The sequence below is a fragment of the Clytia hemisphaerica genome, unplaced genomic scaffold (assembly GCF_902728285.1).
Source record: "Clytia hemisphaerica strain Z4C2 unplaced genomic scaffold, Clytia hemisphaerica genome assembly, whole genome shotgun sequence".
NCBI lineage: Eukaryota > Metazoa > Cnidaria > Hydrozoa > Leptothecata > Clytiidae > Clytia > Clytia hemisphaerica.
Window position 1 is genome coordinate 633,767 of NW_027103512.1, and position 22,670 is coordinate 656,436.

At 36.1% G+C, this 22,670-nt stretch overlaps 1 protein-coding gene across 1 annotated transcript; it reads right to left on the minus strand.

Moving 5' to 3' along the window:
• LOC136799244 (dihydrolipoyllysine-residue acetyltransferase component of pyruvate dehydrogenase complex-like) lies at window positions 1-22,496 on the minus strand. Its single transcript, XM_067055933.1, has 11 exons — window positions 22,187-22,496; window positions 16,325-16,386; window positions 15,528-15,751; window positions 14,985-15,071; window positions 14,529-14,711; window positions 13,827-14,104; window positions 13,220-13,357; window positions 11,661-11,823; window positions 10,438-10,512; window positions 1,985-2,046; window positions 1-985 (listed from the first exon to the last, which is right to left on the minus strand). The coding sequence occupies exons 1-11, from the start codon at window positions 22,378-22,380 to the stop codon at window positions 856-858; spliced, it is 1,596 nt and encodes a 531-aa protein (XP_066912034.1). The 5' UTR covers window positions 22,381-22,496; the 3' UTR covers window positions 1-855.
• Between the last annotated feature and the right edge of the window lie 174 nt (window positions 22,497-22,670).

The following is a 22,670-nucleotide window of genomic DNA, read 5'->3' on the forward strand; positions in this document are numbered from 1 at the left end:
TTCCAAAAAATAAATCTTCTTGCTTTAAAAATAAAATCTAACTGAACGAAAAATAGCAAATAGAATTGTGCAAACTTGATATTTTAATTTGGTTCGAAATAAAATCCACATCTTGGCTCATGCTGGCTCATGCAACAATAGACCTATTTGAGAACGTTAGTCAAGGTTTAATATAAATATATCTTTGTCTACTTTTAATAATACTCAAGTATAAATTATTTCATTTCATTTCAATCAATTTTTTGTTGTTTGGGTGTAAGATGGGGTAGAATCAAATTACTGAAACCTTCCTGCCAAGTGGTATAGTAGTGAAAACTCTAGGCTTCTGCTCATCCTCAAGCGAAAAAAGTTTCTTAAAAGTTTTTTTCTATATAAGAAGTATATCTATAGAGATCTACGATTAAAACTATGAAAACTCAGCTCGGAAAACTTCTCAAAGCCAATCCCAGGCTTAATAATTTTGGTAAACATTATATAGTTGATTTGACATTAATTTAGGGGGCACTAGTTATGGAGTCTTTTTACCAATTTTTACCACAAAATCGAATTTTCACTAAAATACCACTCGATGGATTTCTACTGTGCGTCTTACACACATCCTACATTCCACATAACCAATCAAATTCGTGCAAAGTCAAGTGACCAGTCCATTTCATCCAATCAGATCAGCATATACCATCTACCATCATTGAGAAAGGTGGACTCAATAAAGGTCAGTTACTTTGTTTTCGAAAAAAGTTCACAATATCTTTCTCTCGCATTCCAAACAATCAAACAAAACTTAGCCAATCAGTGATGAGTATTTGGAGCAGTTAACCAATCAGATGAGAGGACTTCATCGTACACGCATGCGCATTATAACAACATGGTGATAGGGTTTTCCAGGAATGAGCGGAACACTGTGAGCCATTGCGCACCAACAGCGCCATCCACAACTCGATGGTCACAACTCAATGTTACACTCATCACTTTGGCTGCAGCAAATCTAAACGAGAGTTAAAAAGCTCTTTGTCAAATGTGAAGTCTCGAACTTGAAACCAGTCCCATTGTGTGCTTTTTATAATTCTGATAGCACTCACGTAAAGATGCTCACGATTGTATCACGTCCATCAGTAAAATCAAAAAGAGGTGAAAGTGGCTCTGGGTACGAGTTAGGCGAAGTCTTTACTAACTGACATCCTCCCGTCTCTGCTTCGAATTTTCTTATGAAAATTCTCTTTCAAAAAGTAGAAAAGAAACATATCAAAGCTCTTTAAACTACACAATATCAGCTCTTTGTAGCTTGACAGTACTCTCAATATGCGACTCCTGGATAGTTAGACATTCGAAAAAGCTTTCAAATGACTCACCAACAAATAATGGATTCTGAAAATCATTGACTCGCAAACTTCTACTTTTAAACAAGTTTTTAATTTTATATAAAGATTCGACAACTAACTAGGCAAAGACTCTTTATCTCTAATGATAACCCTATCGGTGATGTTGAAATTTATAGAGGAACCCTTTTGCTATTTACCAATTATAAACATATCGTATTAAGTGTTGGGGACTAAGGCGCTTAAAGAAGTTACTTAAAATGAATATCTTAAAAAACTGGTATATAAAACAACTAATAATAATATGGACATTCTTCCCGGTAGCTCAACTAAGTGGACCAAACGTCGGTATGATAAGCTACTTTATCATAAATCCTTGTTTTTACTATCTCGTTCTCCCTTTCTCCTTTTCCCTTTTTCTCCAGTGGCCCCTGGTGGAAACAATCTCAATACTGCCCAACTAAGTGGACCAACGTCCGTATGGTTCCTTGTTTAGTTTATTTTACCCTTCTCTTTTCTCCAGTGACCCTGGCGGAAACAATCTCAATACTGCCTAAAATTGATGAAGTATCCTGGGCCGGTCACTCAAAACATAACACATTCTTTTTTATCACTATTAGCCCCTTATATTTAAGGGGAAAGAGAAAATGATTCGGAAATTGTCTTACCCGGCCTCATTATTAGCAGGAATGATACGGTCCTCGGTTCCTCCAACGGCCAAAATACAACTCTGAGAAAAATAAAGAAGTTAAAAAATTAATTCATTGGAGCATTACTACATCACTGGTGACAAGTGGAATGTAGATTGAGGGGACGAGATGGAGTTTTTACAAGCTCTTATTTAATTTGGTTGGTCATTAAACCAGAAATAAAACCATTTTATTACTTTTTCTAAAGAACGCGTCATTTCTATTACTTCAAATGACCAATTATTAAAGTATCTTATAAAAATTCCATCTCTGGGTGAAGTGTGACAAAAAGCTATGGGTGCGCTATGTAACTTTAGCATTAATTCTTTTAATGCAGAAAAACATTCGATTCATTTTTGAGATATATAACTCGCTATACTTTGGGTTGGGTTGGGAAAGAATTTGCAGGGTCAATTTGCAGGGACTTGCATGGTTAACCTTTTCTTTATAACGGGGTGGAGAAATACACAGGTTTGTATCAAAACATCTCCCGAACTAAATTGTTTTAACTTCCGGAGCGACTGTGGTCGGAAAGAACACGAAATCTTGATTTAGCTCAAGCCTCGTTTGAATGCCACCCCATCAACCCTATGCGTACGTGAGAGAAACAAGTGCACTTTCGGTAAGGTAGAGCTTCCACATAGTTACACCGTCAAAAGATGAAAAAGGAAGCGACAATCCAGAGAAGGCTATTAATACGTCTTCGTTGTAATGTCAAGAAAAGATCGATCAGAGAAATTTCAATCGATATAAAGTATTGATTAAAGAAAAATCGAATCTCGAAAAAAATGAAATATTCTCTCTGTGAAGTAAAGAAGAAAGAAAGACCTACAAAGTAATCTTCATTTTGATCACAAACAAAACATAGAAACATTTCGGTATCAAAGGGAAGTTCAGGGCGTATTACTAAAAGATGATATGATGAAAGTTTTGACAAAGAGGGGGTCCTGTCTGCACAAGTGGGCTAAGTATCCGTTTGCTTGTTTATAAAGTTGGGGCATATGGGAAAAAGTTTTCATATATAAAAATATTAAAGGAAAAAGGAAAATGGAAATTAGCATTACGTTACAAGTCGATCTTAATAACCCTTACCGGATGATAACCCTTACGCCACAGCCTAATTTTGGGCTTACGCCAATTAGCCATTTGTAAAAATGGCTACTTATGCTTCAAATTAGTAAATACTGACTAAAATTTACATTAAAATGTCATTTTTCAGTAGTCAACTGTTGAAAATTCCATCGAAAATCACTGATTTTTGCGAAGTTTTAGATATGGAATAAAACAATGGAAAATTTTTGTCTTCGAATCATACCTAAAATCCTTTAAATTGAGAAATAGTGATAAAAAATTAACGCCACTTTTAGGTTAAAATTGCAGAATCTTGGCCCTTTTTACGCCAGCCCTTATAACGCCACGAGCCCAAAAATAACGCCAATAAGGGCCGGTGTAAAAAGGGCCGATAAGGTAGCATGTTTCGTAAATTGCAAAGTCCTTCTGCAGCCTAGCCCAATAAGATATAGCCCAAGGGCAGAGTTAATCTCCTTGGAAGAATTTAGAGCCACTTATTTCTTACATAAGTTGTGCGGCCGACAAAGTTTCGATCAGACAGAATCAGAACATTATCGCCAGAAATCGTAAAATGTAAAAGGCAAAAAAAAGAGAAAAGATTATGATGCTAAAAGCTACAATCAGTGCCATAACATATTAGCACTTTTCGCTAATTTACCATTTTTCGAAAATTGAAGTTCGAGCGAGAATGTCAATTTCAGGCCTTCAACTTGATTTCATCGATTATTTCGATCTGGGAGGGATTTATTGGTTTCTAGGCTATATTTCAAGCCCTACAAGTCTAGCGTTAAAACTCAGAGTTAAAACTCTACCCTTCGAACCTACTTTAGAGCACTTGCAAATCGATTGTGGTTTCAAAACACCCCGGTGAATTTCCCTTTTGTGCCAAGTTTTTCGTCACTGATTGTAGATTCAATCCGTCATCTGGAACACAGCGCACATTTCAAGGCACCATTTTTGCTTGACTAGGAAAAGTTGATGATTCCTCTTAAGCCTTAGGGTATATATCATTGGCTTAGACTAGAATTTACTTCAAACAAATGGTATTTTGAAACTAAGACGTCAAAAAAGTATTTCAAGCTGCTCTAATCAGGAAACAGGAAAAGGAGCTTTTATCTTGAACGCATGGGTATGGAAGTATGATTATTGCACAAGTTTCAATATTGAAAAAAAAGGAAAGAAAATATCGTCTTAAAAAAAGAACCAACTGTGAGACCTTTGAGCTTTTGTACTAAAAAAGAAAGCTAAACTTCTTACGAGACAATATGTAAATTGCATAAAGCAGGATTCAAACAGAATATTGAAATATAGCTTTAAGACATTCTCCTCTCAAATGAGTAGTGGTAGGTTTGAAAATTTGAGATAAAATGTTAAAATAAATACACCAAAAATACACTAAAAATACGCCTTTTCGACCGTAGTCGCGCCCGGTCAGGTGCGTGCCACTTTAGTATTCAAGTATCCCTCTAAACTCGATCCAATCCTTTTTTTACACTTTTTTCTACCTTTTTCTATTGTCTATAAGTGCGAAAAAAGACTGGGAAGGTTTTAGGGAGGTAAAACAGATAAAAAACTACCCGCGCGGTAATTGGCGGCTACGGTCGAAAAGGTGTATTCCCCTAGAAATTAAAATTTTATTTAGAATCATTTGATAGATCTTCCACTTAGTTAAAAAAAAGTCCGACCTCTGGATATCTTGATTATAATGTAACGACAAAACTAAAAGGGGTTAGGTTATCTGTACTTAACAGGCTCGTGATATTGCATTGAGTCACTTTATGATACACGTTTTTTTTTATTAGAACAAATTTTTGAAGCTTTCGGATGTTCTTAACTTTTTGAGTTTCAAGCCTAGAAATGTTCTTAGCATGTTCTTATTTTCCCCTTTTTTATGTATTTTTGTCCAATTTCCTAAGAAATTGGCTGTTCTAGAGTCTGCGAAGCCTTAAAATATTTTTACCATTTTTGCCATCGAAGCCTTATGTTCTTATATAGTTTGTTCTTATAAAAACGTGTACCTTTCAAAATTAGAACCTAATTACTTGATTAACACAAACCATCCAAAAAGGAAGAAATGACGTCAAAATAAAACCGCTAGAATTTATACCGTGCCTAAACCTCAACATTGAGGGCTGGTATTTCCTTGAGAAACCAATTAACATTCAACATATAAACGTAATGCACTCATTGTTGGAGGTAAAATTTTAATGATGGGGGAGGTCCATGGCAAACCTACCAAGACGTCATAAAGTGAGATATAAGGACGGAAAATGATATTATGATATTGGAATACTCTACCGTTATACACTATTACTGGACGGAACGAGTCTAGTTTTGCAACCACAGTCTGAGGCGATTGAAAGGCTTTCTTTTTAATAGCTACACACATGAGGGAAGAAGAGCGGGCGACACTGTTCTTTCTTGATTTCTCTAAAGTATCAAAGTGAAGACCTGGCTGAGAATTCAACTAATCAGCAAATCCTCTAAATTAAAAAATATATATTATTCCTCCTCGAAATGCACTTGTTTATAGTGCAATAAGAAATCGAATCCAGTCATTTTGTTCGTTTTTTATGCTTTTGATAAGACTCACGAAAGGATCATACCACGTCCATCAGTAAAATCAAAAAGTTGCTCTAGGCCAATGAAAAAGTCAATTTAAAATACCGGGCGGGCGAATGGATAAGCATCACAGCAACTTTTCATAACATGATTATTAAAAGTGCTAGAACGAGTCTGGGGAGTAGACTTTTGACAGAAAAGAAACAAAATGCATGCCTAAAACATGTCCAAGTTTCGGTAAAAGATAAAAGATTCATTGACGTAAGAAAGTGGAGGAAAGAAAATAACTTTCTCATGAATCATCCTGTACAGTAATCCGATTTGAAAAATGGGATTTTACCACCCGATCGGGTTTCAATAACAAAATTCATTTTTCTTCAACATCTATCTCGGGTTAAAGTGAACTTTTCCTGAGGGTTGGAAGAACACTTGTGTTGAACATAATCTTAGCAGACAGATTTCTCCCCAAAGTTAGTCGTTAGTACCAAACATCTCTCGCTGAATCTATTAAGCTAAGGATGTCTTAAAGTATTGAGCGTGAAAAGAAAGATAAGAAGCTAGAAAATTTTTTTTAACCCCTGTTATTACCAGAGCATGATCTTGTACAAAGGCTTTAGGAGCAAATTCCTCATACAATAGAAAAGGTATCTAGGCTTAGAATGATCCAAAAAACGAACAACTTAGGAGAACGGCGTGAGCGAGATTCGATACTTAGTTGGAATGTTAGAACAAAATGCTAGGCTACTGTTGAGAAACTAGAGATTCTTAAAAGCATGGTAAACTTCTTCTAAATAAGGTAAAATATGTCGGTAAATAGGATATACACATAAAGAAATTTTTTTTTCGATATATAAAGGGGTACTCAGAGAGAAAGCCGAAATGTGTCAAAAAACGGTGCGCTAAAAAGAAAAAGTAAAAGAAAACTGAACCGACATTGAGATGTGAGTTAGAAAAAGGTCGGCGTTTAGAAGATTTTGTTTTTTTCAACAAAAAACCTTTCGTTATTCGACTCTCAAATGGACGTCAATCAAGCTTTCCTTTTGAAAAGTGAAAAGAAACGAGCGATAAATCTCATATACCGCCTTTGTTTCACTTGTTTATATCTTCTTCATATCATTTTAAAGATGTTTTTTAAAATTTGTGAAATATTCTTTTATAGGTTTTAAATTTTATGGACCTTTTTTTTTACACAAAAGCATTTAAAACACCAGAAACAGAACAAACATGAATCTTTTGCCAGCCGATATTTTACAAGCAAACAAAGACCACGTTACTTAAAAGAACGTTTGAAAAGGGACTCTTTTGAAGTCTGGCGACATGGATGGTTTGAAGTTATCTATCCTACAAAACACACGTTTTTACATAAGAACATACTATATAAGAACATAAGGCTTCGATAACTAAAATATCAAGAACAAGTTAAGAACATTTTATGGCTTTAAAGACTCTGAAACACACAAGTTCTTGGGAAATTACCCAAAAATACTTATAAAATGTTGAAATTTTGACATTAAAAACGTTTTTATTAGCGTTCTTAGAATCAATTCACTTAAAAATACAGAATTCCATTTGGCTATAAATATTGGCCCTTTTAAGTCTTATCTAAGGTTAGGAAATAAATCACTATACTGCAATTGCGAAACTTTCTTTCGAATTCAGATAATTTTGAGCAAATTCGTTTAATCTCTTCACTTCTCAGGCTGGCCATGTTCTTACGATGTTCTTATCCCCCCAAAAATTTATGCTTAAATGTTCTTATAAACTGGGTTCTAATAAAAAAAGGTACATCGAGACTAGAATTAATATCATGCCGCTGGTATCATAGGAGATCGCTCAATTTTTTCAGTCCTGTACCGGTAGGTCCGCCAAGAAGCGTCGCAACCTATGGTCGCCATGTTTAGATTGGCGTGTATGCATATTTGAAATTAAAAAATATTTGAAAATTTTGAAGAGTAGCTAACTTTTAGTTTAGCTCTTAAAATATCGGGGCCAAAGAAACAAACCAATCAAAAATCCCCATAAATGAATTAACTATTTCAAAATATACCATTTCACCAAGCCAAAATATCCGACAGCTATCAGAATTTTGACATGTACATATTTCCCCCAGCAATCATAAGACTTAATCAGATTTCCGAAACACATACAGCTGGTTGTGGCATTTCATTAAAAAATTAAAGGAATTAATAAAAGAGGAATTTTTTACTACAAAATCGATTGCAAAGTGTCACATAGCCTTATGTCAGGTATTATTTTCATATAAGTATTTAGCGAATGATTTAAGGCCGAGATGCACCCCTTTATAGGATTTCGATGGCTAGACCTTGAGATACTAGAGTTTAAAATTTTGCTGTTTTTGTCCCTTTTCTGCTGAGTCAGCAGAATTTCAAACTCAAATATCTCAAGATCTACGTAGCCAACATGGAAACTTAATAAACTAAACATCTAACCGAGGTCGAGAAGCATCTGCTGAAAGTAATTTTCTTCATCAAAAGCTTTGTCAAAAATGCTGATGCCAGCATAAAAATTTGCATTTTTGAAAACGTATCCTCCAATTCTGGGAAACTTGTTCGACCAAATGAGACAAAATAAAGATGACGCAGGATTGCGGTTGTTTCTCTCTAATTCGATCTTCGAGGGACCAAGAGTTTATTTCGGATTAGAGAAAGATTCGAATTACAGAAAGTATTTTAAACGGCTTTTTGGCTGGGGGGACTAATATTTTAGTTCGAATTAAAGAGAGATTCGAATAGTAGAGGTTCGAATTAGAGGGAGTCGACTGTATGCTATTGCGGGAATGCGAGACTGTATCTTTCTCATACGGAATTTTGGGGTTGGGTGGTTTCTTGGGTGGTATACATGTTTCTTATAATCAACAAGATAGGAAATCAAATTCATTGTTAAAGAACAATATCATATTACGAAATTGAGCAAGCTAATCCCATATTCTTAGCGATTATTCTTATCAATTTTTCGTCCTTTTATTCCGAGCATGCTTTTTTTATAGAAAGGTCAAAGCATGTAAGAATTTAAGGCATCAGGCTGAAAATTAGGAGAACCTTATAAGACTTCGGCTAGGTTTTGCTTTCTTACAGGGGTTTAATTTAGACCCGGCGAACGGCGAATTTCGCCGGTTCAAAGTACGAAAGAAATTACAATTCGCTGGTCTAAAAATTCATTTCGCCGGTCTGAAAATTATTTCGCCGCATTACTAACATTACAAAGATTTTCGACAGTGGATATGTTCTTATAGAAAACTTCACAAGCTTGAAGCATACAAATAAAGATCTTAATCATGTTAATTGAATAATTGGGAAATGGACGATTGCTTAATCAAATGAAGATGATGAATAATGAAGTTGGACGAGAGAGATGTCATTTATAATTATATATCCGAAAGGAAAAGACAATTACTATTTTAAGAACACAGTGAAGTGAAGTCATTCGTATGAAAATCGCTTTTAATTATATAAGAACACGAGGCTGTATCTTGGTCAAAATCTGAGAACAAATTAATTACAAACAATATTTCATGATCAATTTTAGCCCTCTTTTCGAGTAAGAAGAAAGAAACAAAGTGTACAGTATTTACAGAATATCACGAGAACAAGCCAAAATGTTAAGATCATTTTAAGAGACTGGACCCAAAGTTATGACATATTAGTACTTTTATAAAAAGAGTTAACTATGATTGGTTCTATATACACGTGCTCTGTTATGGAGGTCTTTATCGCTGAATGCCAAAAGTGCAAACAAAGAGGTGGTCTCAAAAATACATACGGCTTTTTAGCCTCTTTTGACCAACCAGCCTAAGTCTTCCATCAGAATTCATGATATGCACCACTGCAATGACTTCACGAAATTATGCAACTTTTCTGTTTTTGTTCCACCCAATACGTCACTTTTTCTATTGTTTAAGTGACGTATTGGGTGGAAAATTTTAAAAATTCTCAGAAGACTCTCCAGTGGTGCATATCAAGAATAAATCGAATTGATTCCGGCCGAGGGTCGGAAAAATTAACAAAAAAGTGAGGCATTTTTGGTGTTATAATCAGTTATAATGCTTGTTGGTCGAAATGTCTTCAGAGATAAAGCCGAGCAAGAAAAAAAGTTGACCACTTTTTCCAACGGTACAAGGAATGATTAGTATTTAAGAAAAAGGTTTGATTTTTGGCCCCTGTGAATCGATTGAAATAGGTCGATGGTGTTAATTTAGGCTATTTCATACACAATCATTGTACAACTACTTAACAGAAGGTAAAATTCTGAGCCCCTCAAAGATAAAAAATGTTTTTCGCTCTTAGCCATTTTAAGAAGGCACTGACTAAATGGGTCACGCGGTGGAAGCCTAACCGCTTCGGTATCCTGTTAATCTTCAGGTCCCCCAAAACGCCCCGTTGACCTTCTTCTTCCGCCTTTTCTTTAATGAATCCGCCCTTTTGAAGAATCGTCAAGAGTAATCAATTCACTGCATCCTCTATTATAACTTGACAATTAAATAATGATTCCCTTCAGCGAACATACAAATAAAGAAACATTTATCATATATTTGAAATTATACCTAATTTTTGCACTTTCTCCCCTCTCCCCACACTTAACATAAAATTTATTTAAATCTCCCAATTGCTTAGTCCCCCATCAAGATAAAAATATTCGATTCCCCCTCCTAGGTAAAGGATTCTCCTAACAAATTCTCTCCAACAAAAGTTGACCCCCATCCTTCTTCAGCCCTCTCCTTCCCCGGCGAGGACCCCATGATCACCTGAACGTAGCATCCATGGCGTAGACAAGATAGATACCTGAGGTGGGTTGATGACGGCAGAGAAGTTGGTAACACCAAACATACCAAGGTTGGAGATAGTGAACGTACCACCCTAAAGAAGAAGAAGGGATAAAATGTTAATGAACGGTTGAAGCAGGTAAGACGTTAAAGCGGATATTTTTTTTCAACGTCTTCAGAAGAGAAAGTCCAAATGTCCATGACATCCTCATACTCTCCTATTATCTCTCCCGTTTGTCAATTGAATTATTTCATCCCTTGTAGTCCAGAGTGAGGAAAACCAGTGTTGGCCAACAAAACCGATGTTTTGGAAAGTTAAGAGCAAACAATGCCAAAAACTCTACAATGCAATGTCTTCAAAAGCATTTCAGAACGGACTGTTCCTACTAAGACGTAACAGGACCTATTGTGATCGTATTAATGATCATCATGGGCCCCGGTAAGTCGTTGTAAGTGTGGTTGGCCAAAATATTGGACCTTTTTGCACCTTTTATTTCATTGCCCCCAACCCCTGGCATCCCGTTAAAGGAACCTATCATCATATTAGGGCCAGAGATGATTAAAACCTATGGAATTCTAAATACGTGACTTTAATTGAATTTTAACTTTAATCTTTGTTTGGCAAGCCTTGGAAAAAATCAAGTGCTTATTTTTGCAAAGTGTTCCTGTCAATAAGTAGTCTGAAATGCTTAATTAAAAACAACTTTCTGACATCTACAGTAGGTAAACATCCGGGCGGCGTGCTTTTTATTGTGGTTTCTTTTCAAGAAAAGATAACATGAAATTCTTTTTTGGAGATTTTGTTACCAACCTAACGTAAACAAACAATGAAATAAACTGTCAAGTATTTTAAAAAGAATTTGAGATTAGTCTTTAATTGGAAATAACAAACATAAATTGGTCCCAGGAGGAGCATTTCTAAAAACAAAAACAATAAAAACACCTTATTTACAGTCAATTTTTTAAGTCAAACTCTCTAGAATTGCGTTACCTTTTTTGGAGGATTTAACTAATTCTAAATCTTAACCATTATTAACATAATAATTTATTAAAGTTTTTCATGTCATTGCTGATTTATGTGCTGACTTCCGCCATTATGGAAGCAAACGTTCGATTTGAGTAAGGAGTCGTCTGCTTCTACAGATTCGAATGTTTGCTTCAAAAACGGCGGAAATTACCTAAAACCTTCATTTAGGGGTTTTATTTGTGGAAAATCCAAAACCAATGTAAGAACAAACTAACCTGAAATTCGTGAGGCTGCAATTTATTTTCTCGTGCTTTACCAGCCAATGAGACGACATCATTGTTGATATTTTGCAGACCCTTCTTGTCAGCATCGAAAACGATGGGTGTGATCAAGCCTCCTTCAGTACTCACTGCTACGCTGATGTCAACTGTGTGGAACCTAAAGACGAAGCACAGGAATATTCATAATAAGGTAAGTAACGCCTAAATATTTGTTCCACTTTGCCAGAGTATACTTGAAACACGTTCGACGAACAGTTACGAGAGGAGTTGAGATCAAAACAGAAACTGTAAAGAAAAGAAAACAGAAAAGTCTGTTGTTTGTAAAACTTCACTTTGGATGATTCTGGAGACTACAATCAAGGTCATAATATTTAAGAAAAAATGGAAATTTCCCACGAAATCTTATAACCACAAAGCACTCTAAATTAGTTTGGAAGGGTAGAGTTTTAACTCTCAATTTTAACGCTAGATAGATCTGAGGATCCAAAAGTTCATGAATGGTCCAATAGGACGATGGAAGTCTATAAACCCCTCCCGAATTGAAATACTCGAATAAACTTATCAATTGGCCCAAAAGCGACTTTCTCGCCCGAACTTTAAATTGCTAAAAGAGGAATTAACCAAAATTCGTAATTTGGTATATTTTGACCGAGGTTGTAAAGACCACAGATATAAAAAACAACAACATTTAAAATTAGCAAAAGCTTTTCGGTCTTTCCAACATCTTTTAGCTTTTGCTAATTTTAAATGTTGTTGTTTTTTATTTTTTATCAATATTGCAAACATTGATCATAAACCACAGATATGATATTCTTTTACACACTAGATAGGCTAACTGCTCACATATTTTCCGTGGAAGTGTGTCCGGTTTTGGAGTCGACTAGTCCGCCATCTTGTTTTCCAATTCACCTTATATTTTCGAACGTTCGAATTTCAAAACATTCGAATCGCACTGTTGATGACCAGAATTGAAAACAAGATGGCCGACTAGTCAGCTCTAAATCTGGACACACTTCCTATATACGGGTAACCCGATCCAGTCAGGTAGGTAGAGATCAGAGGAAAAGCACAAAGCACATGAATATTCAGTAGATAAGTTACGCTTATCGATCGTAACACTTGTTGTCTATACTATCTTTTTGTAAGCACGCATTGACGCAATGTTTGACATGAACATTCCGGTCCCAGCTCCATCTCTTGGCGTTTTTATTGCCACTAACTTCGAACCCAAAACCGTTTCGAGATTTTTACGTCACTAAAGCCCTTGCAAGGAGGTTTCTTATACAATAATAAAAAAATTATAGAGACCAATTCTGTCATAAAAGTGCTGGGAATCTACAAATCTCATAGGCCAAATCAAGTATCGAGATATACCTTCTTTATATAAGAAAATATCAATTAAAAGCCTCATATTCTTATAAAATAATTTCCCATTAAAACTTGTCTATTGAAAATTTCTCTTAAAGGAGGGGCGTTTATTCCAGATGGCGTTTAATTAAAAGGAGGTGTTTTTTCGAAATAAATCAGTATTGTTTTTCATTTATTTAACTTACTCTCTGATGAAATCAGTCATCCATTGTGAATTGCATTCTGGGACCTTCTTCAGTGCCAAGGCTGATGCTTTCAAAATGAAATCGTTAACAGATAACTTGTATTCACCGTTGCTTTCACTGTTCAGTTGCTGTCTCAGTCTAAAGAATGAAAAATGATTGTGAAATAGGCATAAAAAGCAACGTTTTTGTGGATATAACCAAAGGTCTGGACCACAACTAGAACAAGCCCTTCAAAGGACGTGCTAACTGTTCAGCCTAAGGAATGAACAAATGTTGAATGCTGGACCAAATATTTTGATGTCATAAGTAAGAGGCGACCAGTTCAAAGTTTTTCGGAGGTTTTGATACTTATTGATAAGTGAATAAAACAAACGAAGATAAATCGAACTTGGATACACAATGAATGAAGTAATATGGGAATAAAACCTGACCCAAATCCCCTGATCCAAAAAGAGAATGCAAATCGAACTTTAGCAACTTATAGCAAACCTACTTAAGTTTTAAAACCCAATGAACAGTCTTTGAAATCTATGGAACATTATGTGAGATAAAGTGTTAGAGGGAAAAGAACATTTGATGATAATACAAGTGTAAAAATTCAACTTACTCTAACACTTTGTCCATGTTGACATCGACTGATAGATAGTAGTGTGGAACGGTTTGTTTCGATTCAGTCAAACGTTTAGCAATAATTTTCCTCATGTTGGATAACTGGAGGTCCGTGAATGAAGCCGTAGCGGGTGGTGGTGGTGGTGGCGTGGGTGTGGCCATCACTGGTGGGGCGGCAGCTACTGGAGTAGGCTGGGCGCTGACAGCAGCTGGTTGTTTGTGGGCTTCAACATCCTCGACAGTGATTCGGCCTCTGGGACCAGTCCCATTGACTTGCTGTAATGTGAAAGAAGAAGAAATGTGAGCATATGTGTTTATTGCTGAGGATGCAGAAAAGGATGATATGGATTTGATAATGTTGACGAACTATCAAGAAACCAATAGAAAATTCGAGATAGCAGATTTTCAAAGTGAGATAAGGAGAGTGTGTCATCTAGAATCAATGCTGGAGACTATTATTTAGAATAGCTTCCTTCGGTGTTAGAACTTGTGAAAAAAATTGAAATCAAACGAAGATTATTTAGGAATGTTCTAGGTAAATTTAGTCTGGTAGTCACCAGGACCAAGAAAAGTTCCAAAAAGTAAAAATTTATGATTATTCAAGACAGCAGGCATCGGATGTAATAATATCAATAATGTTTTAGAATACGTTTGCATATGAACTTTGATTTAGTAAGACTAAATTTGTTGAAAAGCTTACATTAATGTCAACTCCTCGTTCCAAGGCAACGCGTTTGGCAAGTGGACTTGCAAATACCCGAGCTGTAGGAGATGCATGTGGAACTGGTGGAGGTGGTGGTGGGGGAGCGGCTGCAGCAGGCGTTGGAGCAGCGGGTGGTGGTGGTGGTGTTGATTCCACTGGCGCTGCAGGTTCTGCTGCCTCCTTTGGGTTAAAAGAAAAGTCAAGGAAATATTTATCTTTCATAAAGATTAAAGAAACGGTATATTTCTTCTCCATTCTCCATCAATTGATTAGAATTAGAATTTCTTTCAAGATTCGTGTAAAACCCTCGACTGGAGATCCAGATTCAGATAACACAGATAACAGATACCAAAATTTGTTAAAATTTACAGACTTATATCATACGTTGGTATATCAACTTAAAAAAAATATCTAAAATATTCTATTATCAATTATTTTTAATAAGAAACTTACAGCTGGCGCTCCAGACGCAGCTTCATCAGGATTGTAATTTGCAAATGCTGCAATATCTTCTTCCTCACTTACAATGATGGCGATGGGCTGAGAACAAAAAATATACATATTAAAATATGAACATTCATTAAAAGTCATCCGCTTAGGAGCAAGGGTATACAATTGTTTCTTGGTGAGTTGTAAAACTTTGACAATTTCCGCAAAAATACAGCCTTTTTAAATCATTTTACCACACATATATAAAGTATTTCCAGAAAATTGAGCCCCCAAAAATTGAGTTCGCTGCATGCTTGCCTGTAGATTTAGAATGCCATGTTTTAACATCATTTCTATCTTTTACTACTGTTGAGCTCAGAACATAGGCTAGCACCCTAGTAGTTTGGTACAATTTCAAAGGGCTCAATAGTCAATACTTTCAAAATAGTCACTAATAAGTAGAATAAGTAGACCTCACTGTGCTGAAATAAGTCAGTCTAATATTGGCTATTATCTATATCTATGAGCCTAATAATAAATTATCATTATATTAGCCTGTAACAATACCTGATTGACAGGTACATCTTTTGAACCAGCTGGCAGGAATATTTTCGCAACATATCCTTCTTCTGGTGTTTCCATTTCCATGGTGGATTTATCAGTTTCGATAATTGCCAGAACTTCTCCTTCCTCAATACGTTCTCCTTCTTGTTTTTCCCATGCTACGATGGTTCCTGCTTCCATAGTGGGTGACAGATTTGGTAATTTGACCATTTCATGTGTAGGATAAGCTGAAGAATTGAATCATGGTTAAAATAATTGGCAAATCGTTGGTAAATATTGTGGTCAAATTTTGAGAAAGACGTAAACAAAATACTAGAGCATTGGAAGATTCAGCGTTAAATGTGTTAAGCATTTTAAAGTGTGGTTAGAAGAAAATTATCCATTTTTACAGCCAGTTACAGCCCTAAATTTAAAACATAAAAATACATCATTCCTCAATACAATTGAGAGCAATTTGCAAGCTAACTCATGACATGTGATGCAGAATTTAGTTTGTATTGAGATGGTTTTGACTGCCCTAATAGACCTTATCGGAGTTTTCAATTTTTCTAAAAAAGTGATGCATTGTGGGATTGTTTTGAGTGTATTACAATAGAAATCTCTTAGGAATTCCTCGAGGGAATTCTATTGTAATACACTCGAAACAATCCCACAATGCATCGCTTTTTTAGAAAAATTAAAAACTTTGATAAGGTCTATTGGAATAAGTTTAAAACTGGAGAGTGACAGAAAACGTAAAGTGCAACAGTCCATCGTAAAAGGGTAGATAAGGTTTCATAATAAAACCATCAAATACTTACAAGAGTACATTCTTCTTTGTAACCTTTGACTCTTTCCATTTCGACTTGTTCGTTTGACAGATCTAAAATTGAAGAAGAAAAGATGTAAAGCAAATTTGTATCAAATTATTCATTCAGGTTGAATTTATAGCTTGAATTTCGCCAAGAAAATCCCCCTGAGCTCAAGAAGTGCTTTGAAGGCCTAATATATTAAGTTGATGTTACTCTTGCCAACATGATATACCTAACCAAGATTGAAACAGAGATCGTGTCCTCTATCAAACCACCATTCTACAAACGCTATGTTGATGATATTATTACAAGAAGAAAAATCAGAGAACCAGATCATCTTTTCCATGCCATGAACAATTACCACCAAAATATTTATTTCACAATTGAAATACAACCTTCAAAATTCTTAGACAGTAACATCACTCTAATTGATTGGAATTCAGTGACGTCTGTACATAGAAAACCAAATAAATTTCACAAACACCAAACTATTAGTGAAAATAAGCGTTCGTCCAGAAGAAAACGATACCTCATTCGAAAAGCAGGATCCACCTCGTAATTCGTCTTACAATATTTTAAATTTTCATCCAATGTGCCCAACAGATATAAGCATAATGCGATAAATGGAGATTTGAACTGATCCTATTGTATTGGGGACAACTTTACAAATGAGAAGAAATTCAGGTCTTTCACTGCGTTTGTTTCACTGAAAGTGTGATTAAGAACTTTGAGACTAACTTGAACGATCGTTTGATACCTAAATTTATGTTCAAAGATAAAAAGAAGTTTGTCCTCATTAAATTTCCTTTCTGTAAAATGAAAGGCTATCAATTTAATTTATACATAAACTAATATACTATTGTCGAATGAAGTTAATGAGTTTTATTTCAAAACTAATAGTTTCACGCCGTGGAGACGATCATCAGTTGAAAATAAAATTTAAAAAAACTAAAGTTCGTTTTGCCAAACCACTCATCCAACAAAAAAATTTTCGACTTAGCCAAGAAACCTTACGAGAAAGCACTAAAGAACAGCGGTTACACCGTCACGCTTACTTACAATCCAACCAACATGAATGCAAAAACCGCCCCAAAAAACGAAAGCGAAAGATCACTTGGTTCAATCCATACAATCAAAATGTCGAAACCAAAATCGCCGGTAAATTCCTGCAGCTCATCGACAAGCATTTTCCTAAACACCATAAATTTAACAAGATCTTTAATCGCAACACCGTCAAAGTGAGTTACAGCTGTACCAGAAACATCAAATCAATAATCCAAAGTCACAACAAAAACATTCTCAAACGCGACAACGGTGAAGATGACGCACGGACATGTAACTGTAGGGATAAGCATTCATGTCCCCTCAATGGCTCCTGCTTGGTCGAGCGATCAGTGTATCAAGCGACAGTGACCTGTGACGATGAACCGGAATATGGTGAAAGATTTTATATTGAACTGGCTGAACCCAAATTTAAGAAACGCTTCGCAAACCACAAGTCTTCATTCGCAAATGAGAAGTACGAAAAGGAGACAGAACTTTCTAAGGAAATTTGGAGGTTGAAACGTAAAAACCGACACCCAAAGATTACTTGGAAAACAATCCGTCGTTGTCCGCCCTCCAACCGTGCCTCGGTAAAATGTTCACTTTGTCTCAGTGAAAAGTTTGAAATTGCAACATTCAACCAGCCCGACAAGCTGTTGAAATTTTATTTTCAACTGATGATCGTCTCCACGGCGTGAAACTATTAGTTTTGAAATAAAACTCATTAACTTCATTCGACAATAGTATATATATGCTTCCGATTCCGATCGGTCAAGCACTCTTTTGATGAATGAGAGTTCAACACTCAACAAGAAGTTACATAAGCTAATACATAAATTAAAATCTTTTACTGATGATAAGATTTATTTCACAGTTAAATAGTCAACAAAGAAAGTGAAGCAATTATTTAGTCCCAAGGACAAACATCCACACCCAGCATACAAAATATATGAAGGTGTTTGTTCGTGTGGTATGAACTACATTGGCAAAACAAACCAGAATGCAGAAATCAGATGGTCAGAGCATAACAATGTCGAACACAACCATGCTTCATTACCATCGTCTCTATATTGTCAGATGAATAGAAAGTTTAGCTCTAAAGCTCTAAAAGATCATCTAGTAACATGAAAACCAGAATAGCAATCTTCAACAGGAATCAAAACTATAAAGTGCACTCACAAACATCGATTTGTTGGATAGAACAAAATCAACAATGACACTGTCATCATTCGCAAAGCAAAAAAAAAAAAAGATTTTCTGTCAAGAATCTTGTAAGCAATCAAACTCCAATCTAAGCTATCTGCCATAACTAAGTGCCAAGTCTATTGATTAAGTCACTAGGATAAATCTAATGATAATAAATCTAAGTTGTGACCGAATAACTAGCTTAAGGAAAGTAAACTCCATAGCTTAAATCAACTGACAACAACGACAGATCAAATTTTATTACGCCATAAACTCACATAATTAGGATAATTATCTGCCCTTTGAATTGACTGCTGTCTTGCTACAACCCTCCATGTTGAAGAAGTAAGATCTTATTAAGTTTTATTGTTTGAATTATATGTTGAGACTCATTCCATTTCATAACTGCCTTGCCCAGATTTTGTAATTTAATTGTTTCTTTGGGGTTTTAATTGATTATGTTTTCCCTGTTCAAGAAGAACAGCTCCTTCCCCTTCACAGACCCATTGGGACCCTTTTCCACTGGAAAAATTGGCCAAAATATCGTTCCCAGTGGAAATTATACTCTAATTTTTGTCCCAACTGAAAATAACGAGATACGCAAATATCTTCCTGCAAAATATTGTGCCTTTCCCCTGTTTTCCCTCTTATCATACTTGATCTCTTTTGGATAAAGAAAAAGTCAAATATCTAAATACATCCCCTCCCCACCAAAGCAATTTGCGAGTCAGGAGGTCATAGGAGATACAGAGTACATTGAATGTTTTTGTGAAAATAAACAAAATAACAAAATCCCTCTGAAAATATTTTAATAATTTGAAAATAACGTTTGCTTATCCCTTTGTGACCTTCCAGCACAACCACTGGATTGAAATCAAATGGTTTAGCCAAGATCTTAGAGTCCCAATTTGGATTTACCAAAAGCTGTCAACTCTCCCGCATTGAGCAGGAGACTCCTGCCTGCTAAAAGAGACTCCCCCTGCCAACAATTTCTCCCGCTTGAAAAAAATTCAGCCAAATCTCATTTGCAGGATTTTCTCCCGGGTCTTCCCTTTTTGCAAAACATTTTCAATTTCTTGAAAAACTGGATTATTGGGCATTTAGTCACACTAGGAAAAAACCTTTCAGAAAAAACAGCATCAGTTATCTACAGGATGTATTTGCAACAACCCCCCCTCTTTTTTGCTTTCCCCCAGCTATTTGTTGATTTTGAGCTTCATAAAAAAACATAAAAATACCTTAAATCAAGTTTTTAACTTAAGTTTTGGAGGATTTTGGTTTTCCCTTTTTTATTTTTCCCCCATACCTCAAAAAATGGGGTAAAATCAGAATCCCCACTAAGGGGGCAGGACAGCTATGCATTCAATTCCCGAGACAGTGCTTCATTTGCTAGGCCTTAACTACGCGCCAAAGAAAAAATTTGATTCTGTACATGTAAATAAATGGGTCAGTGTTTGCTGTCTGGAAAAATTTCTGGGAAATAGTGATCTAAGTCGGTTCAGTCTCCCCCATAGATCTTTTTCTTGGGAAGTTTTTCTTCAAATTAGTTTTCAAGGTTGGCTTGGTTCAAATTTTTTCATCTATGTCTCAAAATTTTGTTAATTCTTCATACTATAGTTTTTGAAAATGAATTTCATTAAAAAGCGCCAAATTATTTTTTCATGAATTGCTTTAGAAGTTTTGCGGCGCATTTTTTTACTTGCGAGTCAAGCAAACGATATAGCGCTTTAGCAGCAATAACCTTTGATACCCATTTAAGTAGGATGCTAGTGTGACTAACTGTCGGCCAGTTTGCAGAGTATGGCAAGGCTGCACTCAAGGAAAAATTCGGAAATACCTAATTCCGCACTTATCAGAAGCGCATCTGATAAATTTTGGTCCGGACAAGGTGCACCTATACCTTGGAAATTGGCCCAAAAAGGCAAACAATTGCTAAAATTAATTAGCTGCACTTGAGGAGAAAATAGCGGAACTCTACACTTGGGATTTAAAAACCGTCTATGTGACACTCTTTAAACTAGTCTGTAGAGGAAAATTTTCTAACTTGGAGCTCTCCCACATTTTGGTGAGGCAAAGTTGACAACTCTATGGTTTGCCTGGCCACAAATTTTGTCACTGGGTTCACCCGGTTGACCTGGATTCAGAGCTGGGTTCACACGGTTCATCTTGGTTCACCCTGGTCCACCTATTGGTTCTTCCGGTTCAAGTTTTTCTAATTACGTGCCATGGATGGATTTGGATAAAAATCTGACAATTTTGCAATTTTCCAACTCAAAAGGTCATGGCTTCTTCATAAAGACGAACGACAGATCTGGACTTATTTCGTACTTTCCAGTCTCTTGTTCATAGTTTTTCTGACCTTCTGGTTCTTTGTGAGTTATTTTCTACGTTTTCTAACTTACTGAATGACTTACTGACAGACCGCCACCGGTGGGATTCAAACCCACTAAATGCAAACTTCCGATGTCTTGAAACCCAATGCCTTATCCACTGCGCCACGGATTCATGCTAGAAAAGTGTTTCTGACAGCTATTAATATTGTACAAATTGCAGACCAGACTGTATTAAAAGAAAATCACAAAAGAGTGCTTGTTTCGAGCTCCAACCCTAACCCTAACTGATAATAACCCAATTCCTAGCCAATCTGATATGTAACCACACCCAAACCACACCCATACCCAACCCTACCAGGTCGTCTGCAGGTCCTGACACTATTCCTGCAGGTCCTGACACTATTCCCACATGCGGATCCGAAAAATAGATACATGTCTTTCGTCTTTATGAAGAAGCCTTCACCAACTCAAAAGACTCAGAAAAGTAAGAACAAATATCAGTTGGTCGAACGACGCGAACACAAGATACTACTTTTGATCCTAGCCTCATTCTTAATCTCTGAAGAAGGGTGTTGAAATTAGAAGAGGGATAAATGAGGACCCAGAGTGAGGACCCAGAGTAAACCCCCAGAACATACCCCACAGCCACACAAACATTTTTGGGTTATGTTTATTTTTTGGCTAAAATAGAACATTTTGACCTGCCGACATTTAATGACATTTTGACATTGATTGATGTTTGGGCCACAAGATTTTGGCCTTTGAAAACCTGGCCCTAACAATCCCCCAACATTCACGACCCTGGACACCGCCGTACATTGTACGGTGTTGTACGGTGGGGCTTGATTTAAATGTCCGGTGGGAATTAAAGGTTAACTATGAAAACACCGTACATTTTCCCACCGTACATTAAATTTCCCACCGTACAATAGTACGGTGGGAATAAGATCGCGAAAGACAAGTTCCGTGGTCAAACTTAATGTACCAAAGAAAGTTTTTCCGACTTAAAGTTTTTCAGTAAGTCCGACCACGGTTGAATATCTAAAACTTTGCATGCTTTCTGAAACTGAAATCAATTTGGTACGGTGGTGAAATAGGTTAACTCAAAATCCACCGTACACCCCACCGTACCCACCGTACATCCACCGTACAACACCGTACAATGTACGGCGGTGTCCAGGGTCGTCAACATTCTCTTACCAGTTCAGGATAATGTTTGAGATGTTTTCAATTTTAAAGTCGAAAAAAATGAGAATTAGACCAACAAAGTGGAAAAACATTAATAAAATAAAAAATAATAAATACTTACTCTGTACCAATTATAGATGTTGCTGATAGCTGGGTAAATTTCCTATTTTGAGGTCTACTGAGAGGAGAAAAAGCAATTTTATTTGCTGATGTGATTGTTTTTAATCCAGTTTCTTTGACTTGAACATTGATGCAGGAGCGAGCTTGGAGCACTGCAGAACGAGACAGCTTTGATAATCTTGCACATGAGGACATTTTGATGGAATCCAACAAGTAAAAAAGATTGTATTTTCAGAAGATTTCTACAAGAAAAAAAGTTTTTGGAGTACCTTTCGCTGCAAAGCGTTCGTTCGTCGCTGCCGCTGCGCTGCGCTGTTTTACGAGATGTACAAATTTGATGGGGTGCTGAACCTCACAAATTCTAGTGCCGATTCAATATTTATTTTAATAATAATGAGGTGTAGCCTAGGCTTTAAATGAAAACAACATCATGTGCACAAGGCTTAAGCGAATTGTTTTTATCGTGTAAGATCCTACTCGGAAGA

Excerpts from the sequence above, each read along its gene's own strand:
- LOC136799244 (XM_067055933.1), bottom strand. The coding sequence starts at position 22,380 with ATGTCCTCATGTGCAAGATTATCAAAGCTGTCTCGTTCTGCAGTGCTC. Across the intron at positions 11,824-13,219 it reads ATGACTGATTTCATCAGAGA|GTTCCACACAGTTGACATCA; the intron begins GTAAGTTAAATA and ends CTTCGTCTTTAG. Across the intron at positions 986-1,984 it reads CCTGCTAATAATGAGGCCGG|ATTTGCTGCAGCCAAAGTGA; the intron begins GTAAGACAATTT and ends ACTCTCGTTTAG.